Source organism: Narcine bancroftii, chromosome 12, assembly GCF_036971445.1.
Source record: "Narcine bancroftii isolate sNarBan1 chromosome 12, sNarBan1.hap1, whole genome shotgun sequence".
NCBI lineage: Eukaryota > Metazoa > Chordata > Chondrichthyes > Torpediniformes > Narcinidae > Narcine > Narcine bancroftii.
In genome coordinates, this window is record NC_091480.1 from 95,763,511 (window position 1) to 95,785,924 (window position 22,414).

At 42.6% G+C, this 22,414-nt stretch overlaps 1 protein-coding gene across 5 annotated transcripts in view; it reads left to right on the top strand.

Annotated features, from left to right (window-relative positions):
* The first annotated feature begins 2,769 nt into the window (after nt 1-2,769).
* tmem98 (transmembrane protein 98) overlaps nt 2,770-22,414 on the top strand; it is a 34,711-nt gene continuing 15,066 nt past the window's right edge. The window contains exons 1-2 of one of the 5 annotated variants that reach the window (XM_069905015.1): nt 2,770-2,882; nt 21,977-22,183. In XM_069905015.1, the coding sequence (XP_069761116.1) occupies nt 22,053-22,183 (131 nt within the window). In that variant the 5' untranslated portion in view covers nt 2,770-2,882; nt 21,977-22,052. Of the gene's footprint in view, nt 2,883-3,774; nt 3,903-6,712; nt 6,785-7,079; nt 7,169-21,976; nt 22,184-22,414 lie in introns of those variants that run through there. The other 4 variants (XM_069905016.1, XM_069905014.1, XM_069905013.1 and 1 more) reach the window with 4 other exon arrangements.

A 22,414-nucleotide genomic window follows, 5' to 3' on the forward strand; every position in this document is an offset into this window, starting at 1 on the left:
GTCATGCTTATTCATGGTTTTAAATGAATTTTAAGTTAACCTGTCGAATTGTTTTCAGACTTCAAACCAGATGATTTGAGGTGAGGGACTGGTGTGCAAGTTCTGTTTAACAACACCAAGACTTTCAAAGAAAAGCTATTGTTGTAAAGGGGACACAAGGCAGCAATGTACACACACTGTGACCTTCCACGCAAGACTGGGGATCTGTTTCAACAAATTTATGGGCTGCCCTCTGTGGAGAGGTTGAGTGGGACAGGTTTTAGACACCCCTGAGCTCAGAGAAACGAGATGTGACCTGACTGACATGCATGGAACTTGGTGGTAGATGGGACGATGATGATGTTTCTTTCCCTCGTTGGGGGTCCCAGTGTCAATGCAGGAGGTTGCGATCCAAGACGCAGAAGGTAGATGGAGACTATTTTGCTGAGTATACCAAGGCAGAGATTGAATGGTTTTTAGATATTTTTTAAAAAAGCCAATATGGGGCTAATGCAGGAGAATCATCCCTTCCTGTTGAATGGGCATTGGGTGAAACTGGGTGGAGTATTTGATGATTAACCTGAAGCACATCAATACTCAGGATTCGTGCAGAAGGAGCTCACGCTAAGGGAATATAATAAAACCTACTTTACCTGGCTATAATTCAAGGACATCGAAGAGCATTAAAGTCAGGGGTGAAAAGTGGGAAGTTATTTACAAGTTCTTCGGTCCCATATTTTAACACCTTCACTGCCAGTAACTCGATGGTGAGAACTTTCACACCAGAGGCTGTGTTAAGAATCTAGTGCACTGCTTCACTCTGAGGTCACTGTTTTCTGTCGCGGTGTTAACAAAGCACATGCTGCTCTCTCAGTTGGGTGCAAAAGTCACCAGTCTGTGTTTTGAAAGAGAGCAAGTGACATTCTCTCCACTGTCCTGACCATAAGAACCAGAAGCGGGAAATGGCTACTTGGTCGCTTGTGACTACTCCAACGTTTAGTAATATTGCAGCTCATCTTCCTGGTCAGCGCCTCGTGCAAGCTGCTTCCTCAACCCAAAGGACAAGCAGGTCAGTCCTCCATGCCCTACCACCATTCGATTCTTCATCAACTTCGCCCGTATTGAAAGGTCAAGCAAGGAACTCGGTGTACCAAAGCTTGGCTGTTGGCAGTTGAGTCGTTTAATCAAGGGAAATGTGCAAGGCCAGAAAAGAATCCAGGTAATGATAAAGTTTATTATATACATAAGTGCAATATACAAATACACTGAAAATTCCTCAAATTTACTTCTGTAAACAGCTACAATAATGAACATTAAACCACCCCAGTATGCAAATGGGTAACAGCAGTAGAGAGAGATAAATTAATATTCACAGTTATATTTTGTGCAAGAAAAAAATTGGGATATCAACAGTGCAGGTAGGTCTTTTTGTGATCCTGGAATCGTTTATAGTTACAGTAGCAAGGGGCGGTTGAAGAGCTTGATCAGAAGTATTCTTGTTAAGTAGTCTTGTTCCTTGAGGAGCTAGTCTTCAGGCTTCTGTAACTTCTTCCTGAAAGTAGCAACAAAAAGAGATTGTGAATAGTATGAAAGGGATCTTTTACAACATTGAGGCAGTGCCTCACATTGACAGCTTCAATACATGGTAGGTCATAGCATGGCTGTTGGCTTGGTTATGTTTACTTCCTTCTATATTGCTGGGCACTCTACCAAATCAGGCCATGGTGCAACCAGTTAATGTACATCCCCACAGTACACGTGAAGAAGCTTTGTAGAATGTTTAATGACCTGCCATATCTCTTCTGACTCCTTAGAACGTAAAGGCTTTGGTGTGTGACAATAATGTTATATTTTATATTGTGTATAGATATGTTTTTGGAAGATAGATTGTGGGCTTTTTAGTTAGGTTACACACAGATACAAACACTTCAAAAACCAACCTAATACTTCTGCTCAAGCAGACAGATCAGGCTCCTAGTGCCTTTGCAAAAACTTTGAAGAATACCTATAGAGATTTTACAAGTAGGTATTATTTGGATGTGCTGTGGAGTAATGGATTATTGTTTTGGAAAGCAACAGGTGAACGGACTTGGATGATTGGGTCCAGCGCTACAGTCTGTCTGAATGCAGTTTGCTGTACTAAGAGGGTCGTGTGGTTCTCTGAGTATGTGAGAGAGAGAGAAAATTCAGTTTTATAGTTCAGCAGCTGGGACTGGTACATGGCAAGCTTGTTTAAAACCCCATTTTGAAGACGGGTTGTGAGTTCTTAGTTCAGCCTGGTCAAAGCCATTGTGGTCCATACAAGAGTAGTGGGCTGACCGTATAAATGTTTCACTTGAAATAAGGGAAACAAAAAGGAACTCTGTGATGACCTGAAAGAAAGAGGTTATCATCTGGAAAACCTTGATGGGCAAGGCATAATTCTGAAGAGATGATTTTAAAGTTCCATCTCAGAAAAATTTTGTGTTGAAACTCAGTCTGTTCAAAAGTTCTCAGAGAAATGTTTCTTCATACGAATGGTTTTCCTTAAACCCCAGCCCCTGTCTTGCATGGAGGTTTCGGAATCCATGTTTCACATGTTGATTTTGTAAACCAAGGCAAGGGTTAAATGAAGTGAATGGACATGGTAGAATTGCCCTCTCTTGACATAGAGATAGTGAAGTGGTTCTTGCCCATTGTCACTGATTTTTGTGCATCTCCCATGATAAATAACATGATCTCTCATTGAAGTTCTCTGTTTCTCTCTGACTTCAGATGAAACTGGTACAATATTAAGGAATATCTCCTTGAAGTGTCTTTAAGAAAACAGCCTCTATCCTCAAGGACCTCCACCACACGGGCCATGCCCTCTTCACACTGCTACCATCAGGAAGGAGGTACAGAAGCCTGAAGATGAGCACAAGGTCAGCTTCTTTCCCTCTGCCATCAGATTTCTGAATAATCAATGAACTACAAACACGACCTCATTTTTCTCTTCTTTGCACTATTTTATTTTTATACAGATAATTTATAGCAATATTTGCACACATGGTCTGCGTAACAACAGATTTCCTGACCCATGACAATAAATACATTCTGATATCAGGTTAGTTGTGTGTGTGTGTGTGTGTGTGTGTGTGTGTGTGTGTGTGTGTGTGTGTGTGTAGGAAGGGAAGCAGAGGTGTTTGTTTGCCAGCTTCACAATATTTAATACATCCGCACACATTCACTCTATAGGAAAGGAAAGCTTGGATTTACGAGCTATTCTTCTTGATTGATAAAACTCTGCAGCATTTCACAGGTAATTAGGCCCTTTTGAAGTATGGTAACTATTGTAATTTGGACGCCTCATGGGCCTGTATGTGGCAAGGCATCAGGGATTCAGTGAACCAGCAGAGGGAGGTGGGGAACACGGCCAATTAAGGCAATAATCTGAGTCCCTGCTCCTTGTATTTGGGGCCTCAAAGAGTGATATCCGGAATCAATGAAAGGCAGGTCTGGAATACATGACTGGCCACAAAATTTAACCAGTAATTGACAACAGTAACTCTAACCTGGAATGGAAAGCAAAGTTTCTCGCAGCCTCTGACCTGCTCACACTGCAGATTTCTGTTAATAAAAATCACACTACTCCGATCTAAGTGTAGGGAGTTAATGAGAACCAGGCTGCTCGCAGCTGAGGGAGAGCTTGTAGGTTGTGTCAGTGGGGGAAGGGGAGTGCTGATGTATTTGGTTTACTGGAGTTCTCAGTACTGTAGGGGGAGGAGCAAACTCTTGCTGTATTGTGCACTGATCCTATTAAAGGCTTTAGTAACATTCCAGGGTACTTCATTCTCTCTTCTGTCCCACTTCCTGCCTCTGATCTGGTTACCTTCCCAGCAGTTTAACCGTGCCAAGTAAACTCCTCCTGCCTGTAATGAAACTTGTTCCAGTCTTCCAGTGGGGTAAGTATCTATTGTAAACTCTGTGTGAGGGGAGCTTGCTATCTGTTTGAGTGAGGGTTGGCCTTTTCCAGATGAAAGGCTCTGGCCTCAAACATGGACTAACTTTTACTTCCTCAGATTGTTGCGTGACCCCCCCCCCCCCCCACCCACCCCAAGCTTCTCCAGTATATTTGGTGTCTCCCACTCGACCCCAGCATCTGCAGATTTCCTTGGTTAACCCCACTCTATCTTGTTTACTGCTGAATGCAAATGGACAGGAATTGCTCAGAACGACAGAGTGCTCCAGTTGTTGCGTGCTCCGTCTCCTAAATCAGGGCAATCAAGAACTTGCAGGCCCTCAGAAAAGTTCTTCAGAGGCTCCTGAGATGGAAGATTGTCTGATGTGGGTCTTTTATTCAGAGCGGGAACGTTGCCACACGGCCTTTACTGAGCATGGTCCGTGTGCATTGGCTACTGGTGATTCTGAAGGCTCTTGATGGGTCATGGCATTGAAGGAGGGCAAGTGAGGGAGGAGATGCATGAACTCTGGACAGTCTATTTTATCAGCTTCTAATGCATCTGACTGAAAGAAGTTTTGATAAGGTATGATTCTGAGTAATTTCAGTTGCTTTTGAAATGGTGTCTGCATTCACACCTTACCACTCTCCCACTGTCAGTCTGCATTCACACCTTACCACTCTCCCACTGTCAGTCTGCATTCACACTACCACTCTCCCACTGTCAGTCTGCATTCACATTACCACTCTCCCACTGTCAGTCTGTATTCACACTGAACCACCCTCCCACTGTCAGTCTGCATTCACACTACCACTCTCCCACTGTCAGTCTGCATTCACATTACCACTCTCCCACTGTCAGTCTGCATTCACATTACCACCCTCCCACTGTCAGTCTGCATTCACATTACCACTCTCCCACTGTCAGTCTGCATTCACACTGAACCACCCTCCCACTGTCAGTCTGCATTCACACTGAACCACCCTCCCACTGTCAGTCTGCATTCACACTACCACTCTCCCACTGTTAGTCTGCATTCACACTGAACCACCCTCCCACTGTCAGTCTGCATTCACACTGAACCACTCTCCCCCTGGCAGTCTGCATTCACACTGAACCACTCTCCCACTCTCAGTCTGCAGAAGTGGTGGATGCTTGGAATTCTCTACCCCTGAGAGCACTGGAAGCTCATTCATTATGTTTGTTCAAAGCAGAAATGGTCAGATCTCTGGACATTCTAGGAATCAAGGACAAGGAGGAGAGAGTAGGAACAGTGTGCTGAGGTAGACAATCATCCATCATATTGAAGAAAGTCCCCGTAGTTTAAAGCCCAGGTGGCTGACCTGTAATTGTATATTCTGAGGCTGCTTTGTGAGCAAAATTCTGGAAAATCCACACCACTAATCCTGAATCAATTTAAGCAAGTCCAAGAGATTACATTGGCATGGTTGGCGCAACGCTTCAGCAATCGGGACATTGGACATTTTCCCTATGACTGTGTGGGTTTTCCCTGGGGTCTCCAGTTTCCTCTCACTATTCAAAACATACTGGGGTCATTTGGATCTAATTGGGTGGCGTGGGCTGTTACTGTGCTGTAGGACTAAATTCAAAATGTAAAAGATTTTATTCAGTCCCCGGCTCTTGTCCAGCAGATCTAGCTCTCTCACCTGATGGAACAAATGCAATATGCATCTTCTGGATGAGCTGGTGTCCATCTCCCCTGAAATTCAAGGATGTTTGGCAATTCCATGTCTTATCACTGCTCTGAGATCTCAATTGCGATGTGCACCAGGTAACATCTCCAATCACAGCAGCTCTTTGATATATTCAGTGCCACGGATTGGCAACCTTATTGCATTCATCAGTAACCAAGAGTTCAAGTCTGGATGGTGAGCAATGATGGCTCACTCAACGAGGTGAGCCTCACTGACCTCCACAGTTCTGGCTTCAACTATTAGCCTTAATTTGGATGGAGATGATGAGTGGACACTCCAGTTAATGTTCCCCTTCTTTCATCAAGGAGTCTGAGGTTGGGTGATAACTCAATCCAGGGACTAAACTTTGGGTCCTGAACAAACACCATCAGCCTGCATTACCATAAAGACCTTGACATTGGCACTGTTGAGCACAGGCTGGGTGGAAGATGAGCAGTCTCAGCAGGTCGGGCTGCATCCATGGGTCAGTTTCGGATTGGGGCCCTTTAATGACATATCTTGATAAAAGGTTGTGACCCAAATCGTTGACTGACCATTTCCACACATGACTGCCACCTGCCATGCTGAGTTCCTCCAGTTCAATGTCCGGCATCTGAAGTTTTTGTGTTTCACAAGTCCATAGAACTTGATTTGAGTTTGTCTGTAGGAAGTAAAGGGTAACCAACCTTTTGGGTCAGGGCACCTGACAAAGGCCCAGACCCAAAATGTTGGTCACCCTTTATTTCCTGTGGATGCTGAGTTTGTCCGGCACGCTTGTGTATTGCAATCGACCCCAGCATCTGCAGACATTCTTGTTTAATGGCAGCAGAGTGAGGTAACTTATCATTACCCAGCTGTGGTTCCAAGGATCACCTGTAGATGACACCCAGGTATTACACCTGGCTCCTTTAGCAAGTTGCGATTCCTTGGGCCGAAGGGATGGTGCTTTGAACCTTCCGTAATCTATTCTGAAAACTAAATGCCGATCAATTATTTCATCATGATTTATTGATTTGTGACCAAAAAAAGGCACAGCTCAACCAGCCAATAGATGTATTTCCAGGCATTTAATGTGGGAAAAATTGGAGTTGACAACTGCCTGTTGAATTCAATTTCCAGACTGAAGTAAAACTAGAAAATCTGCAGACACTGTGATTGAAGTAAACGTATAACGCTGGAGAGACTCAGCAGGTAAAGATGTACAACCAACGCATTGTGTTTGAGCCCTTTCCAGACCATTTTTTTTTGCGCTGATCAATAGATGCATACAGCATATAAGAGATCTCCCTTTCCGCTTGCCATGTGCATGAGTTCTTTCGAAAACATGATCAATCAGAAGATTTTAAGAGGGGCGGAACCAGATTAAGGCAGGTCAACGATTGGCTCCTGCTGGGAATTGGCACTATTTTGTGCAATCTTGTGTTTCTCCGTTAGTGATTGGGTCAAATGTCAAACCAAGCCCGTGCTGTTTACTTTTCAAATGATTGGTTCTTGTGTGGAAACAATTGTTCAGGCGGAAGGCTGGAGAGAGAATTAGTGTTTGAGAAGTCTATCGAGGAAAGGTGACATAAAAAAGTAAGTTCACGTGCCCGCAACCTGTTCTTAGATGTATAATTGACATTTGTTTTCTAGATTAAAGGGAAGTGCCAGTGGGTATCGTTGATAGGAAAATTGAAATCTGTAAGCCTGGGAATTTATTGCAGGAGTGGGTATTTGTGGAATGATTAGACTATTAAGACTGGTTTGATTGGCAGAAGGGGAAGTCCTGTAGCAGGTTCACTGGACAGGTTCATACACACCTGGAGCAGCAGGAGTTGTTGGTGCAGTGAAGCGGCTTCACTTTGTTCTGTCGATTAGTGCTCTTCCTTGTCATTGAGCAGCCTCTGAATGGCCATGGCTGAGGGCAAATTCAGCCACTCAGAGCAGCAAGTTCCAATATTCCAGGCATTATGCAATGAATTGATTCCAGTTTCAGGTTGCTCCTTGGTTCAGTAGGAGGAGTTAGTTGACAGTCCCACCTCTTGATCACCACATAGCAACCTCAGGTTGGGCCTGTGGGTAGAATTCGGTCCGTTAGTGTTGCCCGTTCCCAATCAGGAACTGTGCCCTCCACCAACCCCCCCCCCCCCCACCTCCTGACAGCACCAGAAGATTGCGAGGTGTCGCAGAACTATGCTTCAACTTGAGTCAATGTGGTTAGTGAAGGAAAGAGAACGAACAGAACAAATAATTGGGAACTCTCCTTTTGATCACCCAGAAACTAATTTAAATCAATGAAGAAAATCCAGAGGCAATGTTTTGTAGTTTTTGACTTTTGTTGAACTAAGATAAAACTAGAGGTGTATAACCCAATGATCAATAGGGGATTAGAGGGGAGAAGGTGAGCACCATCTTGGAGGGCCTTTCCTGGACCCAACACCCCAATGGCAACATGAAGAAAGCTCATCAGCACCTCTGAGTTTGCAAAGGCTTGGTAAATTTCTACGGATGCGTGTGTGCTGATTGGCTGCATCATGATCTAGTATGGGGACACCAATGCCCCTGAACAGAAAGCTAAACGGTGGAGGACACAGCTCAGGACATCACAGGCAAAACCCTCGCCACTATCAAGAACATCTACGGGCAACGCTGCTGATGGAGAGCAGCAACAATCATCAAGGATCCACACCACCCAGCCACGCTCTGATCTCACCGTTACCATCAGGAAAGTGGTATCGGTGCCATAAGACTCGCACCACCAGGTTCAGGAACAGCTCCTACCCCTCCAGCATCAGGCTCCTCAACAACATACTCAATCAGAGACTTATTTAAGGACACTCACTTTTGCACTTTATTGATTCCCCCCCCCCCACCCCTCTCTGTATTGCAGTCAGTTTACATTTCTTTATTTGTTTATATTTGTATATTGAGTACAGTTTTTTCCTACCAGTAAGTGGTGATTCTGCCTCACCTACAGAAAGAGAATCTCAGGTTTCTATGTGATGTAGATACTCTGACAATAAATCTGAATCTGATATGTCAGATTCACGACTCAAAGAGTACGCCAACCCTCACCGAGCTGCGGGAAAGAAAGGGTAAGAGTATACTAGTGACATGTAAAAGAAGTGGACATTTCTTCTGCAACCCTTAAATGGACTTGTCTCTCTTGAATGAAAATCAAGGTCAAGGTATACTGGAAGCTGGATTGGGCCACTCACTTTCCTGAGCCAGTCTTCCAATCCGTTGGTTGATTGGAACCTTAACTCTACTTCTAAATCTTGAAATGTTCATCTGCTTGAGAGAAGTGTTCAGATTTCCATTCGTGTGGGGAAAAAATGTACTTGTCGATTTCAATGCTGAATGTTAATTCCGATTTTAAAATGTGGTCCTATTTTCTGCATTTCCCCATATCAATACTAACAAATATCTTTATTGTTTTATAGACTCAGATTAGACACTTTCTAATAGTCTGAACCATTTTCTCATATTTATATTCATCTGTTGTACATCCATTTATAAAAGTAAAACACAAAAGTCTGCAAATGCTGTGATTCAAGTAACAATAAAATGCTGGAGAAAACTATGCTGTTTGACCTGCTAAGTTTCTCCAGCAGTGTGTTGATCTATCCTTTTACGTATGGCTTGTGACACCAGCATCTGCGGATTTTCTCGTTTAAATCTAATCTTTTACAGGAGTGGTTCTGAGAGCTAAATCCAAGCCTTCAGATGAGGCTTGGCCAATTAAAGGTACAAATTCCAACTCCCTGGAGATAAAAATTGGCACTTCTCAGGAGTTCATAAAAGTTTTCTACATTGAGAATTATTACAATGCATTAAATAAACATTTGGTCCTTAAACCATTAATCTTTCCTTCTAAATACCCCTTTCTCTTGATTAAGCACATAGCTGAATACAGATTGGGTTTTTTTTTGTAAATCAGAAAATACACAAAAAACATTCGCTAAGATAACCACACATCCATAGAATTGCAATCATTGCTTTTAAGCAAAGTTGAGAGAGGGGAATCTTGTTCTGGCATTCAGAAGAATGAACCCTTATAAACATTGAATTTAATACTATTGTAGGAGCTTGTTAGTGTTTAGGGGTGTCCTTAAATCAGACATTCATAACCCAGGGACAAGTTCTATCCATTTCCTTTTTCAAAGGTAGATTGGAATCTGTTTCCATTATCCTTTTAGCTGTGAATTCCAGATCACGACGACCACCCCATTGATGAAGACCTGTGTCTTGGCCAATTAATTTAAATCTGTGCCTGGGGGGGATCTTCACCCTTCCACCAATGAAAACAGTTTCTCTTTATTCACTGTGACTATTACAGGGCTGAATTGGGATTCTGATGAGAAGATCCTACACTTCCCATTGACTCAGAACCTCTTTTCCTCACCCAATACTGTCCTCCCTCCCATCTTTCCTATACCTAGACCTTGAAATGCAACCTTCTGATCTCCTGGAGTGTAGACCTAAACCTTTCTATCCCCAATTGTTGCGGACCTAAAACTCTGCATGGACCAAAAAAATCTAACTAGCCTATAGCCCCATCTAACCGAGTAGACAGATCATCATCAGGTTTACCCAGGTGCCTCTCCACCTCCTCCTGGACACTTAACTTCAACCATGGCCTTGACCTTCGTTATTTTAAAATAATTAGATATTCAGGAAATTGAGGGTTATTGGGTTTGTATAGGAAAGTGATCTTTCTGAATGATTGAGGGGGCATTGGCTGACTTTTGGCTCAGTGCATTGTGTTGTGGGGTCATATAGTTGCACAGCACAGAAACTTCTCCCCTGGCCCATCATAGCCACTGTGACCCTGTCATCCCCAAAATCCCTGAAGCCAGCCTGGGCTCCAAGTAGCACAATTTCAACAATGCATCTTGAGTCTGTAACTTGCAAAGACTAGACCATACAGAAATGATCAGGCTCACGTCTCACACACCCATCTGTGTGCACTAGAATTTCGAGTCAAATACTGCAGCTGTGTGGAAAATTATGAGAGGAATAGATCAGGTGAATGCAGAGAGTCTTTTGCCCAGAGTAACCAGAAGAGATAGGTTTAGGAGACTGAGGGTTTCACTTTTTTATACTGAGGCGGGTGGGTGTATGAAAGAGATGGTTGAGGTGGGCATTATTGTAATGTTTAAGGATAAATGGATAGATACGTGGATAGGATTGGTTTAGAGGAATATGGGTGAAATGTAGGCAGGTTGGACTTGTGTGAGAGGGACATTTCGGTCGGTGTGGGCAACTTGAGCCAAAGGGCATGTTTCTACACTGTAAGACTCTCTGACTCTATGTAGCCTCACCAGTGTTTTATAGCTGGAGAGATGGATGTTTACTTTTCTCTTGCCTTATTCTCTTATCATTAAACAAATATTCTGATTTATCTTTCTCAGAGCCAGTGCAGAAGATCTGAGACCTCTCCACTCTCACCTCCATTAACTATTGTCTTGCCAGATGTATCATTGTGCAGTGCAGCTTCTATCCATCTTCCAGGGCTTCTCATTCAATATAATCCACACACTTAAATAACCACTCCCTCTGAGTCACTGATGCAAATAAGAAGTTGAGGCCCCAGTGCAGATAAATGTCTGTGTTGTCACCCTCTATGGCTCAGCAACTTCCTGTTGAATTGGTTATCTTCTATGGTGCGTAACTTGTGGGAGAGACACGCACCGAATAAATCACCAAATATCTGGTAACGTGTTATCTGCAAACTCAGTCTATGAGCCCAGACTATCAACTTGATATATTAGAAGGCCATGCACCTTAAAATAAAACAGACTCTATCCTCAAGGGCTCCCACCACCAGGCAATTCCCTTTTCACTCTGCTACCATCGGGGGAAAAAGGTACAGGAGCCTAAAGACGAGCACTCAGCGGCACCAGGACAGCTTCTTTCCCTCCGCCATCTGATTCCTGAATGATCAATGAACCACAGACGCTGCCTGGCTTTGCCTTTTCCTTTATCTTGCACTAATTTTATTTATTTTGTAAGGTTTATATAAATGTTTGCGCTTTGATGCCGCCTCAAAACACTAAATTTTGTGACATGACAAATTTGATTCTGATTCTAACAGGTTAAGTTGCACTGTTTTGGAAGGGGGAATGTCAATTCTCTGACCACAAGGTGTGTGCAATGTCTTGTAAACATGGCTGGAAATTGGGACTACCATTAACATCATGGCTTTGTAAAACCAGTTCTTTATGAATGGTGTACTGGGCAGTCAGTGAAACTACCTCATACCCGAGCCACCCAGGTTCATTCCTGACCTCAGGTGCTGTCTGTGTGGTCTTTGCATGTTATCCTCGTGACACCTTCAATTGGTCTTGTGGGTGGAATAAAAATGACTGTATGTCAGTATCGTCATTGAAAGGGAAGGTGTGGGACTGGGAATGATTGACAAACCTAATAAAGATATTCCTGATCAGAACAGAATCAGATCCTTAAGGCTTGTACACCATGCCACAATTTGGCCAAGATTAAATTCTTATTTGATTGGTGAAAGATTGCTGCATGGCATTCAGAGAGACTTGGGGGTGCTTGTGCATGAAATGTAAAAGGTTGGCTTGCATAGGCAACAGGTAACCAAGAAGGCAAACAGGACATTGGCCATCATTGCTAGAAGAATTGAATTTGAAGGCAGGTAGGTTCTGCTGCAAGTATTTAGGGTTCTGGTGTTCTGTGTGCAGGTCTTATCTCCTTACTTGAGAAAGGATATATTGGCTTTGGAGGTGGTGCAGAATAGTTCACCAGGTTGAGCCTGGAGATGAGGAAGTGAGCCAATGAGGAGAGATTGAGTTACCTGGGGCTGTACTTGTGGGAATTTAGAAGAACAAGAGAGGATATTGCAGAAACATAAAATTATGGAAGGAATACATACACAAATGATTTGGACCAGGATAATTGTGGCAAGGTGAAAAAGATTGCTGACAACATGAAGATATGTACTACAATGGCCGTGCAGAAGGTCATCTGGGTCTGTCATTTGGATCTCGACCAGATGAAGAACTAGACTCAGGAGCAGAGAAGGGCAAGGTGCTGCATTTGAGTAAATCAAACCAGAGCAGGGCTTGTTCTGTTCATAGCAGTGCCCCAAATAGGATTGTGGAGCAGAAGGACCAGGGATGCAGGTAGATGGCTCTTTAAAGATAGAAACTCAGGTAAAAGAGCGTTTAGGACGCTTACCTTCATCAGTTGTGGCTTTGAATACAGGTGTTGGGGCATCATGTTGAAGTTGGAGTATTGTGTGCAGTTCTGATCACCTAGCTCGAGGAAGGAAAGGGCACAGAAGAGATTTACAAACATGGATTAAGGAAGTTCAATCGACATGAGAAACTGGAAATGCTAAACCTGTTTTCCTTAGAGTATAGAAGGTAATGAGGGGACCTGACTGGTCCATAAAATTATGAGGGGTATAGATAAGGTATTGTGAATAGTAATGATCTGGTTCATCGAATCTATGCTGAGAGGGCATGAGGTGAGGAGGGTGGGATTTAGAATGAATGAGAAAGGAAAGCACTTGAAAAGCAAAGCAAGCTGCCCGACAAAGTACATTGACTTCCTTTAAGAAAATGAGATGATTATATGGGATGGGAGTGGATTGAAGGGGCATGAGCTTAATGCAGACAAATGAGGATAAAGCAGGAGGCATTTTGTTTGGCATGGACAAGCTCAGCCTGAGTGCCTAGGGAAGGAGGTTGTTTCCACTGGTAGAGGACATAGCCTCAAGATCTGGGGGGTTGTCTTCATTGATGAGGAGGAACTGTTTCTCCCAGAGAGTTGTGAATCTTGTGGAACTTTTTGCCCAAGAAAGCAGTAAAGGCTGCCTCATTAAATATATTTAAAAGACAGTTAAGAATATTTGTGGGAATTAACATCATGGGTTAAGTCAGAGATTGATAGACTCTTTATTAGCTAGGGCATCAAAGGTTATGGGGTGAAGGCTGGGCAGTGTGGCTGTGGTAAATGGATCAGCTCATGATTAAATGGTAGAGCAGATTTGAAGGACTGAATGGCCTTATTTCTGCTCCCATGTCTTATGGTTGATGTCTTATAGTATACTTGAACTGAAATGGCTTAAATTGAACTCCAGTGGTACAGCAAAAAGAAAACTGATCTGGGAGAGAATTTGTAAACTTGAGCATGGAAGAGTTGAACCATGTGATATTATCAATCTAGAACTAAAACATAAAATGGTAGGGATATTCCGTACCTCTGTAGCATCTGTCAAGAGAGAAACAGTTATATTTCAAGTCGATGAGCTTTCATATGGGGCTTGACATGTTATGTATCCCTAGCATTTTCTGTTTTTATATCAAATTTAGAATATCTGCTGGGTTTTTTAAAAATGTACATATTTCTGGAAATTGCCTTTGTAATGAAGAGAACGTGTTGTCAGCCTGGACAAAAATCTTCAGCATGGGTTCATGGTTGGCAAGGACAATAGAGTCAGTGACAAGGGCATGTTACTGTGGTGAGGCTTTGCTTTTCTCTATGGAGAACAAAGATCACTCAAATGAAAGCGGATCAAGCTGAATTCCCTCAGTATTCAAAGAATCCAAATCTTCATAATCTTTTGTGATCTTGGCCAAGAAACTTTCAGAATAGTTCTGGTGGGATACATCCCACATGTCAATGTGAGGGGATAGGATATTGCTGGTTCACAATTATTCTTGCATTGATCATGGGGTTATTTCAACTCCACTGCTTGTGTTTTTCCATTCTGTTGCCACAGTGAAAGGGACTGCTGTTCAGAGAATTGAGCGGCATTTCTGAAGTTTGACATTTCCATGTTTGAAAGCAAATACCTTGGTTGTTTAACTCCTGGAAGACCGAAGTATTTGAAAATTTGCGATCGTAAGTCATTTGGTTGCATCTGGTGTGATCACTAACAATAGAGTTTGAACATGTCTTTTTTTCCTGATACTTTTAACTATTTTCAGTGTTTAATGGTAGAGTTTAATTGGATCTATTAATTGATGCTCTGCACTGATTGGCCATGAAATCAACTAATACCCTTTGGTATCTTTCAATATAATTTAAATTTAAATTTAGACATACAGGATGGAAACAGGCCCTTTTGGCTCATGAGCCCTTGCTGCCCAATTACACCCAAATGACCTACAGCTCCAATATTGCTTTGAATGGGAACGCCAGCAGATATGGGGAGAACGTCCAAACTCCTTACAGACAGCGCCAGATTCGAACCCCGGTTGCTGTCACTATAATAGCATCATGTTGACCTTTAGTTGTCTTCCATTACTTGTGCCATCCTTGTAGAGGATGTGGTGCTCACGATTTCTTCCCCAACTCATAATCCTGTGGATGTGGAAATCAGAAGGGAAAAGCAGAACACACTTGGTAATATTCAAGTAGTCAGGCAGTGAGAGAGAATCAAAGTTATTGGTCCAGAAATCCTAGTGCTGTAATGTACATGCAAGTAGCTCTGGGGAAGTTAATGACCTACTGTAGGGAGTTGGATATGGGGGCACTGGGTGGATGTCTGTGATGGTTGGCATAGGAGAGTGGTGGGGATGATGGGAGTTAGTGGTGGAAGAGAGTTGGGCCTGACCCTCTGGAGGATGATGGGAACTGTGGAGATTCTGAGACTAAGCATTAAGGATTGTTGGTGTAGTAATCCTGGGTTTTGAGTTTCATGGAGAGCGAGTTGTCAGGATTGAAAGCAGGGCTGATGCTGTGGAACTGTTTGGTGGATGGTGGGAGAAAGGATGTAATGGACATGATAGGCATATGAGAACAACCAATTAAACTGGAAGCTTGGGTTGTCCTGAGAGTAAAATGTCACCATTGTGGAAGGGGATGACAGGGATTGTTCCTTAAACATTCCCCCAAAATGTTTCTTAGATTTTCTCTCTTGGTACCACCGTAAATTTGTCATTTTGCAATGACAAACGTTAGGAGGCAGGCACAAGGAAGACAAGTGATAGGACTGATCATAGGCAAATGGTAATACAAGGTGAAGGGGGGAAGTAACTGGATGAGTAAGTGGGACATGGTAGCTGTCCTGGGTAAACTTGTACCTCTCACTTTGTTCATTTTAGATTGGTCACAGTGTTTGAGCTACCGAAAGAAAATAGACACACGCTGAGAGCACTTCAGTTTATACAAATGTTTATTACAAATTCAAAAGCTGATTTCAAACTACCATATGCAAGCCCTTCCCAAGTATACTTATCAGCGCCTGGACTGGTCCCAACTGCCGAGGAAAGTTAACGACCGCACACTTGTAGTATGTTGTCGGAACGCCGGTAGCTGCTTCTCCACCTCCCCCGACTGGGACGTTGGCTGGACTCTAGAAGTTCTTCTTCTTGCTGAGCGATGTTGTCACCTCTCAGAGAGTCTCAAACTTCAGCAGCGGGACCATGGCTTATATTACCTGAAAACTACTTACCCAAGCACCTATTCCCAGCACAGAAAGAAAGATAAGCGAGCAAGCTAGCATGCTAGGCTTCAATCGAATAACATAATTTTCAGCTTATCACTTTGAATACAATGGTTTATTTTGCATCAAGGTTAGGCCTCTGACAGTGTGTGACCAAAACAAGCAGGAAGATTAAATGTTCTTGGTACACAGATGTCCTTTCGTCAGATAACTGCATCTCTGGCCCCTCGGTGGAATTTAGCTTATGTCTGCTGAGTCTAAAAAACAAGCAGGTTCTCAGCCTTGTAGAAGCAAAGGGTGCAAAAGTAAAAAAACATGGTTTAAATCTTCCATTACAGTTGCTTAGACTTAGACAACAATAAATTTATGTAGCTCTGTTCACAATGTCCCTTGCAGTCTCCTGCTGTAAAGCATGGTCAAACCAACCTGCTGTGCCAGTGTTGGTTCTTGGAGAGAGTTAAATTAGAAAACTTGTAGATGCTGTGATCAGCAATGCACAAAAGAGCTGCAGTAACTTAGCAGGTCTCGCAGCATCAATAGGAATAAAGACCCCTACTTACAATGGTCCGACATGCAAATTTTCAAAATTACGATGGCTCCATAGTGACACTGTTCTTGCATTTTTTCAACCTGTTCTCACGCTTTTATGACTTACGATATTTTCGGCTTACGATGGTAGTCCTGGAACCGAACCCCACTGTAAGTTGCCATCTACCTGTACTTCGGGCCTGACCCCTCCTTGTGAGTTTCCCTCCAGTAGTGGTTTCCTCCCCCATTCAAAGGAAGTGCACGTTATAATGTAAACTGGACACCGTAAATTGCAACTACTGTGTAGGTGAGTAGGATCATCAAGGGGAATATGGGGAGAATAAAAATGAATTAATATAAATGTATACTTGTCGGTCAGTGTGGAGTTGATCACAATAACTCCATTCGTAAACCAAAATGTTTCTCCCATCTTTCCCCCACTTTTATTTTGTCAATTAAATTTTAAGTTACTGTGCCTTTATTTCTAAAGTGGTTTTAGAAGCAAAACCAATCACAAAATGCTATTTCACTGCTAAATAGTCAAAAGATTCTTTATCCATTTTCTCAATTTAAAGTGAAGTAACTTCTGTCAAAGAATAATGCGAACTCTGCACTGTGAAATAGTCCTGAAAGGGTGAACTCTTTTTGTGTACCCAGGATAGATGCTCACTTTGGAACACTTCCAAGATTCAATCGAAAAACTTGTCAGATGAACAGGATGTAAGACAGGAGTTTACAGAGTAACTCCTTAATGCTGTAAATGTGGAAGTTTTGCCGTTTCAAATTTGGTGCAGTGAAATGGTGAACAACTAAAGCAGTAAAATCTGTGATAAAGCAGAGCTTGAGCCTAAGGAAATGTTTTCTATTCAACTCTCTTAACAGATCGATACATAGAACAAATCAGATAAAGTTCTGCAAAATCTTGGTATGAATGTGTTTAAAACTGACCTTTGTACATTTACAATGGTTTCTGATTAAACATAATAAATTAACTGAGTGTATTGTGAATGTTCACCATTTGCTGTATCCTATGAGATTATATGAACTAGAGATAAATGTTCTCAAATTCATTTATTGTCATCTGATTGTACAAGTACAGCCTGACGAAACAGCGTTCTCCGGTCCTTGATGCCAAACATACAGACAAACAGATAAAACACACACACACACACACACACACACACACACACATTAGTCTTGGATGTTTAGAGCATGCAATTTTATTCAAAGTTCTGTGGGAAGAAGGTGTTTCTCAGGTATTGTCATTGGTCCGTTTCCTTTGGAGCTATGAAACCGTGCACAAAACAAGTCAATTAGGTACAATTAAAACAGTGGTTTTCAACCCTTTTCTTTCACCCACACATCACCTTGAGCAATCCCTTCCTCATCACAGAGCACCCAAAGCATAGGGAATACTTAAAGTGGTATGTGAGTGGAAAGAAAAAGGTTGAAAACCACTGGTCTAAACCCATCCTACCCATGTACACTTTGTTCTTAAACATTACAATAGCACCTGCTTCAACCCCACCTTCTCCAGCAGCCCCTTCTATACACCCTCTCAGGTTCATTTTAAAATGATGTCCTCTGGTTACCCATCCCCCTACTCTGGGCAAAAGACTCTGATTTTGTTCACCTCCATGAGATCACCCCTCAAGCCCTGGATCCTGGCAACATCCTCAAAAATATCAGATGCAGTCAGCAATACAACAATGGAACAGAGGGTCCTTTGAAATCATATCTCCTTGTCAATTCATGGTGTGAGAAATCTACACTTTTGAAGCTGTTAAGAAGAGATTTCAGAAGCAGTGCACACGTGGGTCAGATTTGTGTTCGAGATGTGCCGATCACATTCGGTTTGGGAACGTAGAAAGATTAAACCCTTTTGGGAAAAAGTCGTCAATTTTTTGCGAGATTGATCCCAAATAGATTTATATGTGGATCCATGGGTATGTTTATTGGGATACATGAATACAATTACAGCAAATTTACGTTTGGAGAAACCTCAAATTGCATTTATTCGGTTAGGTTTGGCGGTGGCCAGAAATATAGCTGTAACTTGGAAAAGTGATGTCGAATTGAACATACAAAGATGGCACAATGACATTCAGTCATGTATTTATTTAGAGAAAATAGCGTATAATTTACAAAATAATTACTCTCTCTTATTTAAGATGTGGAGTTTGTACTTGGAACATATGGGTTTAGATGAAGTTTTATATGGGATGAGAGATGTAAAAGGATGGCACACTGCACAGCAACCTGTCATGGTTCGATGTTGTGCTTTTTTTCTAAAAAGTCAGCTCCGAAGGGGGGAGGGCTGTAGAGGGTGGGGGGGGGGGGTGCTTTAGATTACTTTGTATTTTTTTTTTGGTTTTGTAAAATTCCTAAATAAAATTTAAAAAAAAAGAAGCAGTGCACATTACAAGGGTTCTGCAGTAACAGAAACCCAATCACCTATGACAATCCTGATGCAACAACGTGCCCCAGTGAAACAAAATTTTACATCACGTCGCAATGAATGTATGTTTAGGAGAGAAAAGCCGAGACAGAGTGCAATTCTAATTCAGAGATTAAAGAAACCACTGCTTCTGAAGTGTAGTGAGTCAGTGGAATTCTCTGCTCAAGGAAGCAGTTGAGGCTGCCTGATTATGGTTGTTGAAGAATAACGGATGTGGGGAACAGGAGGGAAAATGGAGCCAAGTCCACAGCTAAGATCAGTCACACATGATCTTATTGAATGGGCTTGATCTGTCAGAGGGCCTACACTAGCTGCTATTTCTTATGTACTAAGTAAGAGAATGGAGTGATGGAAGTTCAAGAATATGTCGTGTAGACTGCCGGAGACAATTAAGGAGGATTGATGTGCGTGAGAGGGAAAAGAAAGGCAGCGCTGTGGCTGGTGCGGACCCGCGGAGAGCAGGGAGAGGAGAAACAATGCTTCTCCGCAGGGTTCTGCCGCCTGCCGATGGCTCCATACAGGCTTTAAACAGGCTGATAAAGGAGCCAACAGTGGTTTATTTTAAAATCCTGCGACTGCGGAGTCTGGGCCCAAGATGGCAATTCCTGCGTTCGGTAGCAGCCTTGAGGGGTTGTAGACTCCAGGGAAGCAGAGGACAAGACGGCTAACGAGATGGTGACTTTGGTGGAAGACCAAGCTGAAGAACATACACGTGGCGAGGTGTTGGTGACTCGAGGCAAGGAACCCAGGTAGGCTGCGGGCCGCTGGCGACTGTGGGCAGGGACTGCTGGAGACTCGCTGAAGGGGTACCAGGTACTGAAACTGGGAAGCGAGAGAGAGAGAGAGAGGGCTGAGGATGCTGAAGTCTTCCTGATCATGTTGGAGGTTTGGATCTGGAGCTTGAGTTGGCAATGGTTTGGTCTAAAGGCTGTGAGGCTGTAGGAGGGCTGGAGGTGAATCCACCGACACCCAGTGACTCTGGGGAGACTCCCTTTATCTGACTGAAAAGGGGATTTGGAAATTTCTGTTGATGATGAATCTCTGTCTGCCTTATAGCAGACTAAAGGCAATTTTGTGTTTTATTATATAACGATAAAGGAATCTTGAATCACGAAGATGGAATTGCAGTATTCCAGAGACTTGGAAGGAGCCTCACAAGCAAAGATGAAAATACTATTCCCCACATCAGTCATGTGGTTGTATATCACATGTTCAGAGATGATGGGCAATTGAATCCCACTGTTCATCTGGTCCACGGGAGCTGCTTGGTGCTGTTAACCGTGCCATGACTAATAATTCTCTGCATCTTCTAGACCCTGTCAATATTCACTAGGAGCTATGTATAGCAAACTTTGGACAGCAGATTTTATTGAAATCTTTCATCATGACCCAAGTTGATGAACATATTATTTTCACTCTAAACAAAGTATGTAAAGAACTTCCCATTACAACAAAACAACTGAGGTTATCTCTCTAGTTTTTGAGAAAGATGAGGCGTTGGCATTTTGGCAGGAAAAACCAAGAAAGGACATACACAGTAAATGGAGGGGCACTGAGGACTGTGGTAGAACAGAGTTCTGGGAATATAGATAGACAATTCCCTGAAAGTGGCTCCACAGGTAGATAGGGTTGTAAAGAGAGCTTTTTGGCATATTAACCTTCATAAATCAAAGTATTGACTACAGGAGTTGGGATGTTACTGTAAAGATTTATAAAATGTTAATGAAGCCAAATTTGGAATATTGTGTGTAGTTTTGGTCACTTCACTACAGGAAAGGTATCAATAAGATTGAAGGAGATCAGAGAAAATTTGCTGGGCTGTTGCCTGCACTTCAGGAACTGAGATACAGGAAAAGGTTAGGACTTTGTTCCCTGGAGTCTAGAAGAATGAGGGGAGATTTGATAAAGGTATTTAAAATTATGAGGGGATTGCAATGTCATATATATCCACAGAGGAAAGCAGAGGAATTCTTTTCACATTTATAGTAACATGTTCATCTCTAGATTCTGTTGTTATAAATTGTACCTTTAATCATTTATTACCACTAATGTGGCCTTCCCAGGGTCATTTCCCCCTCAATGCCTGGTAGCAGAAAGGCTCTGGACTAAGATTCTTCTGCACAAGCCCTTTGCGTTGGCTGTGCCAAGCCTCACCGCATGTACTCCTGGAGTATGCCAGTGGGCTACATTCCCTCCCTTTTACTTAACTGTTTAGGCAGATCAAAGGGCGTCTTCCACTGAGTTGATGATCTTCCAGCCGAACTGTCTGTGCATGTGCCCATAGAGCAGAGAGTCCTTTTTTACATGGCTGCTGAGGATGTTGTGACAAGGACCCCTGCCTCCTTCTCCACACACTCAGTCAGCAAAAACAAGGGCTTCTTATCATAGAACACTGGAGCACAGAAACAGGCTCCTTTGGCCCTTCTTGTCTGTGCTGAACCATAGCCCTCCATAGCTCTCCCATCCATGTACCTGTCCAAATTCTTCTTAATGTGACAACTGAGCCCACTTTTCACACTGAGTTAGAATTTAACCTGGAGCTCAGACACATTTCTGAATGGTGAGAATTGCACCTTTGCTGTTTTCAGACGCACAAATGATTTTGCTTGGTTATCCTTGACTCAATAACCAGAATAAATCACTTGCACCTGTATCTAATTCTGACAATAAAGGGTCAGCTTTTTCTTCTTCGGAGTGATTAATTGGGTCACATTTTTTTTTAAAGCAAGATCTTTGTCAAAATGCTGCCGACGGTGGAGATGAACCTTTCTTGACTTTCACCTCCAGATTAACATGTCGAAAGGCAGATGACCCCTTCATGGCTGTGAGTAGGAACTTAGAGCCTGACACTTAAGGTCACATCTCAATGGTCAATTCACATGAAGAAAATTCAGACTACATCTTTGCTAGTGCATTGTACAAATCTTTACTTAATATCGATGAGATACTTAACAGCAAAGTCAATTAAGTGTTTTTTTTAATACTCCTGTTTCAGATAAAATGAAGCTATAAAGGACAGCAATAGAATTTCAGGGGATCATCCAACATAAAACGTATGGTGTGTTGTTGCCATGGAGACGGTGGTTATAGTCGCAATTGGGGTCCTTGCAACAATATTTTTGGCATCATTCGCGGCTCTTGTGGCCGTCTGTAGACATCGCTATTGCCAGCCTAACAACCTATTGCATCAGTTCAACTCAAAGTAAGTGGTAGAAAACATGGTCCATTTTGAAATTGCTCAATTAACTTTAATACTTAATTATGTGCTGTGCTGAATGCATGTTTGTGGTAAGAAAACCTGCCAGTTTGCAAAAGACAATTAAGTTGATGTATACCGTGGTTTCATTGTTGCAGTGAATAGCATAATTCTAGAACCCATGTGCCACTAACGGCATTTAAAGCAGGTTGGTTGACTTTGGAGCATGTGGAGATA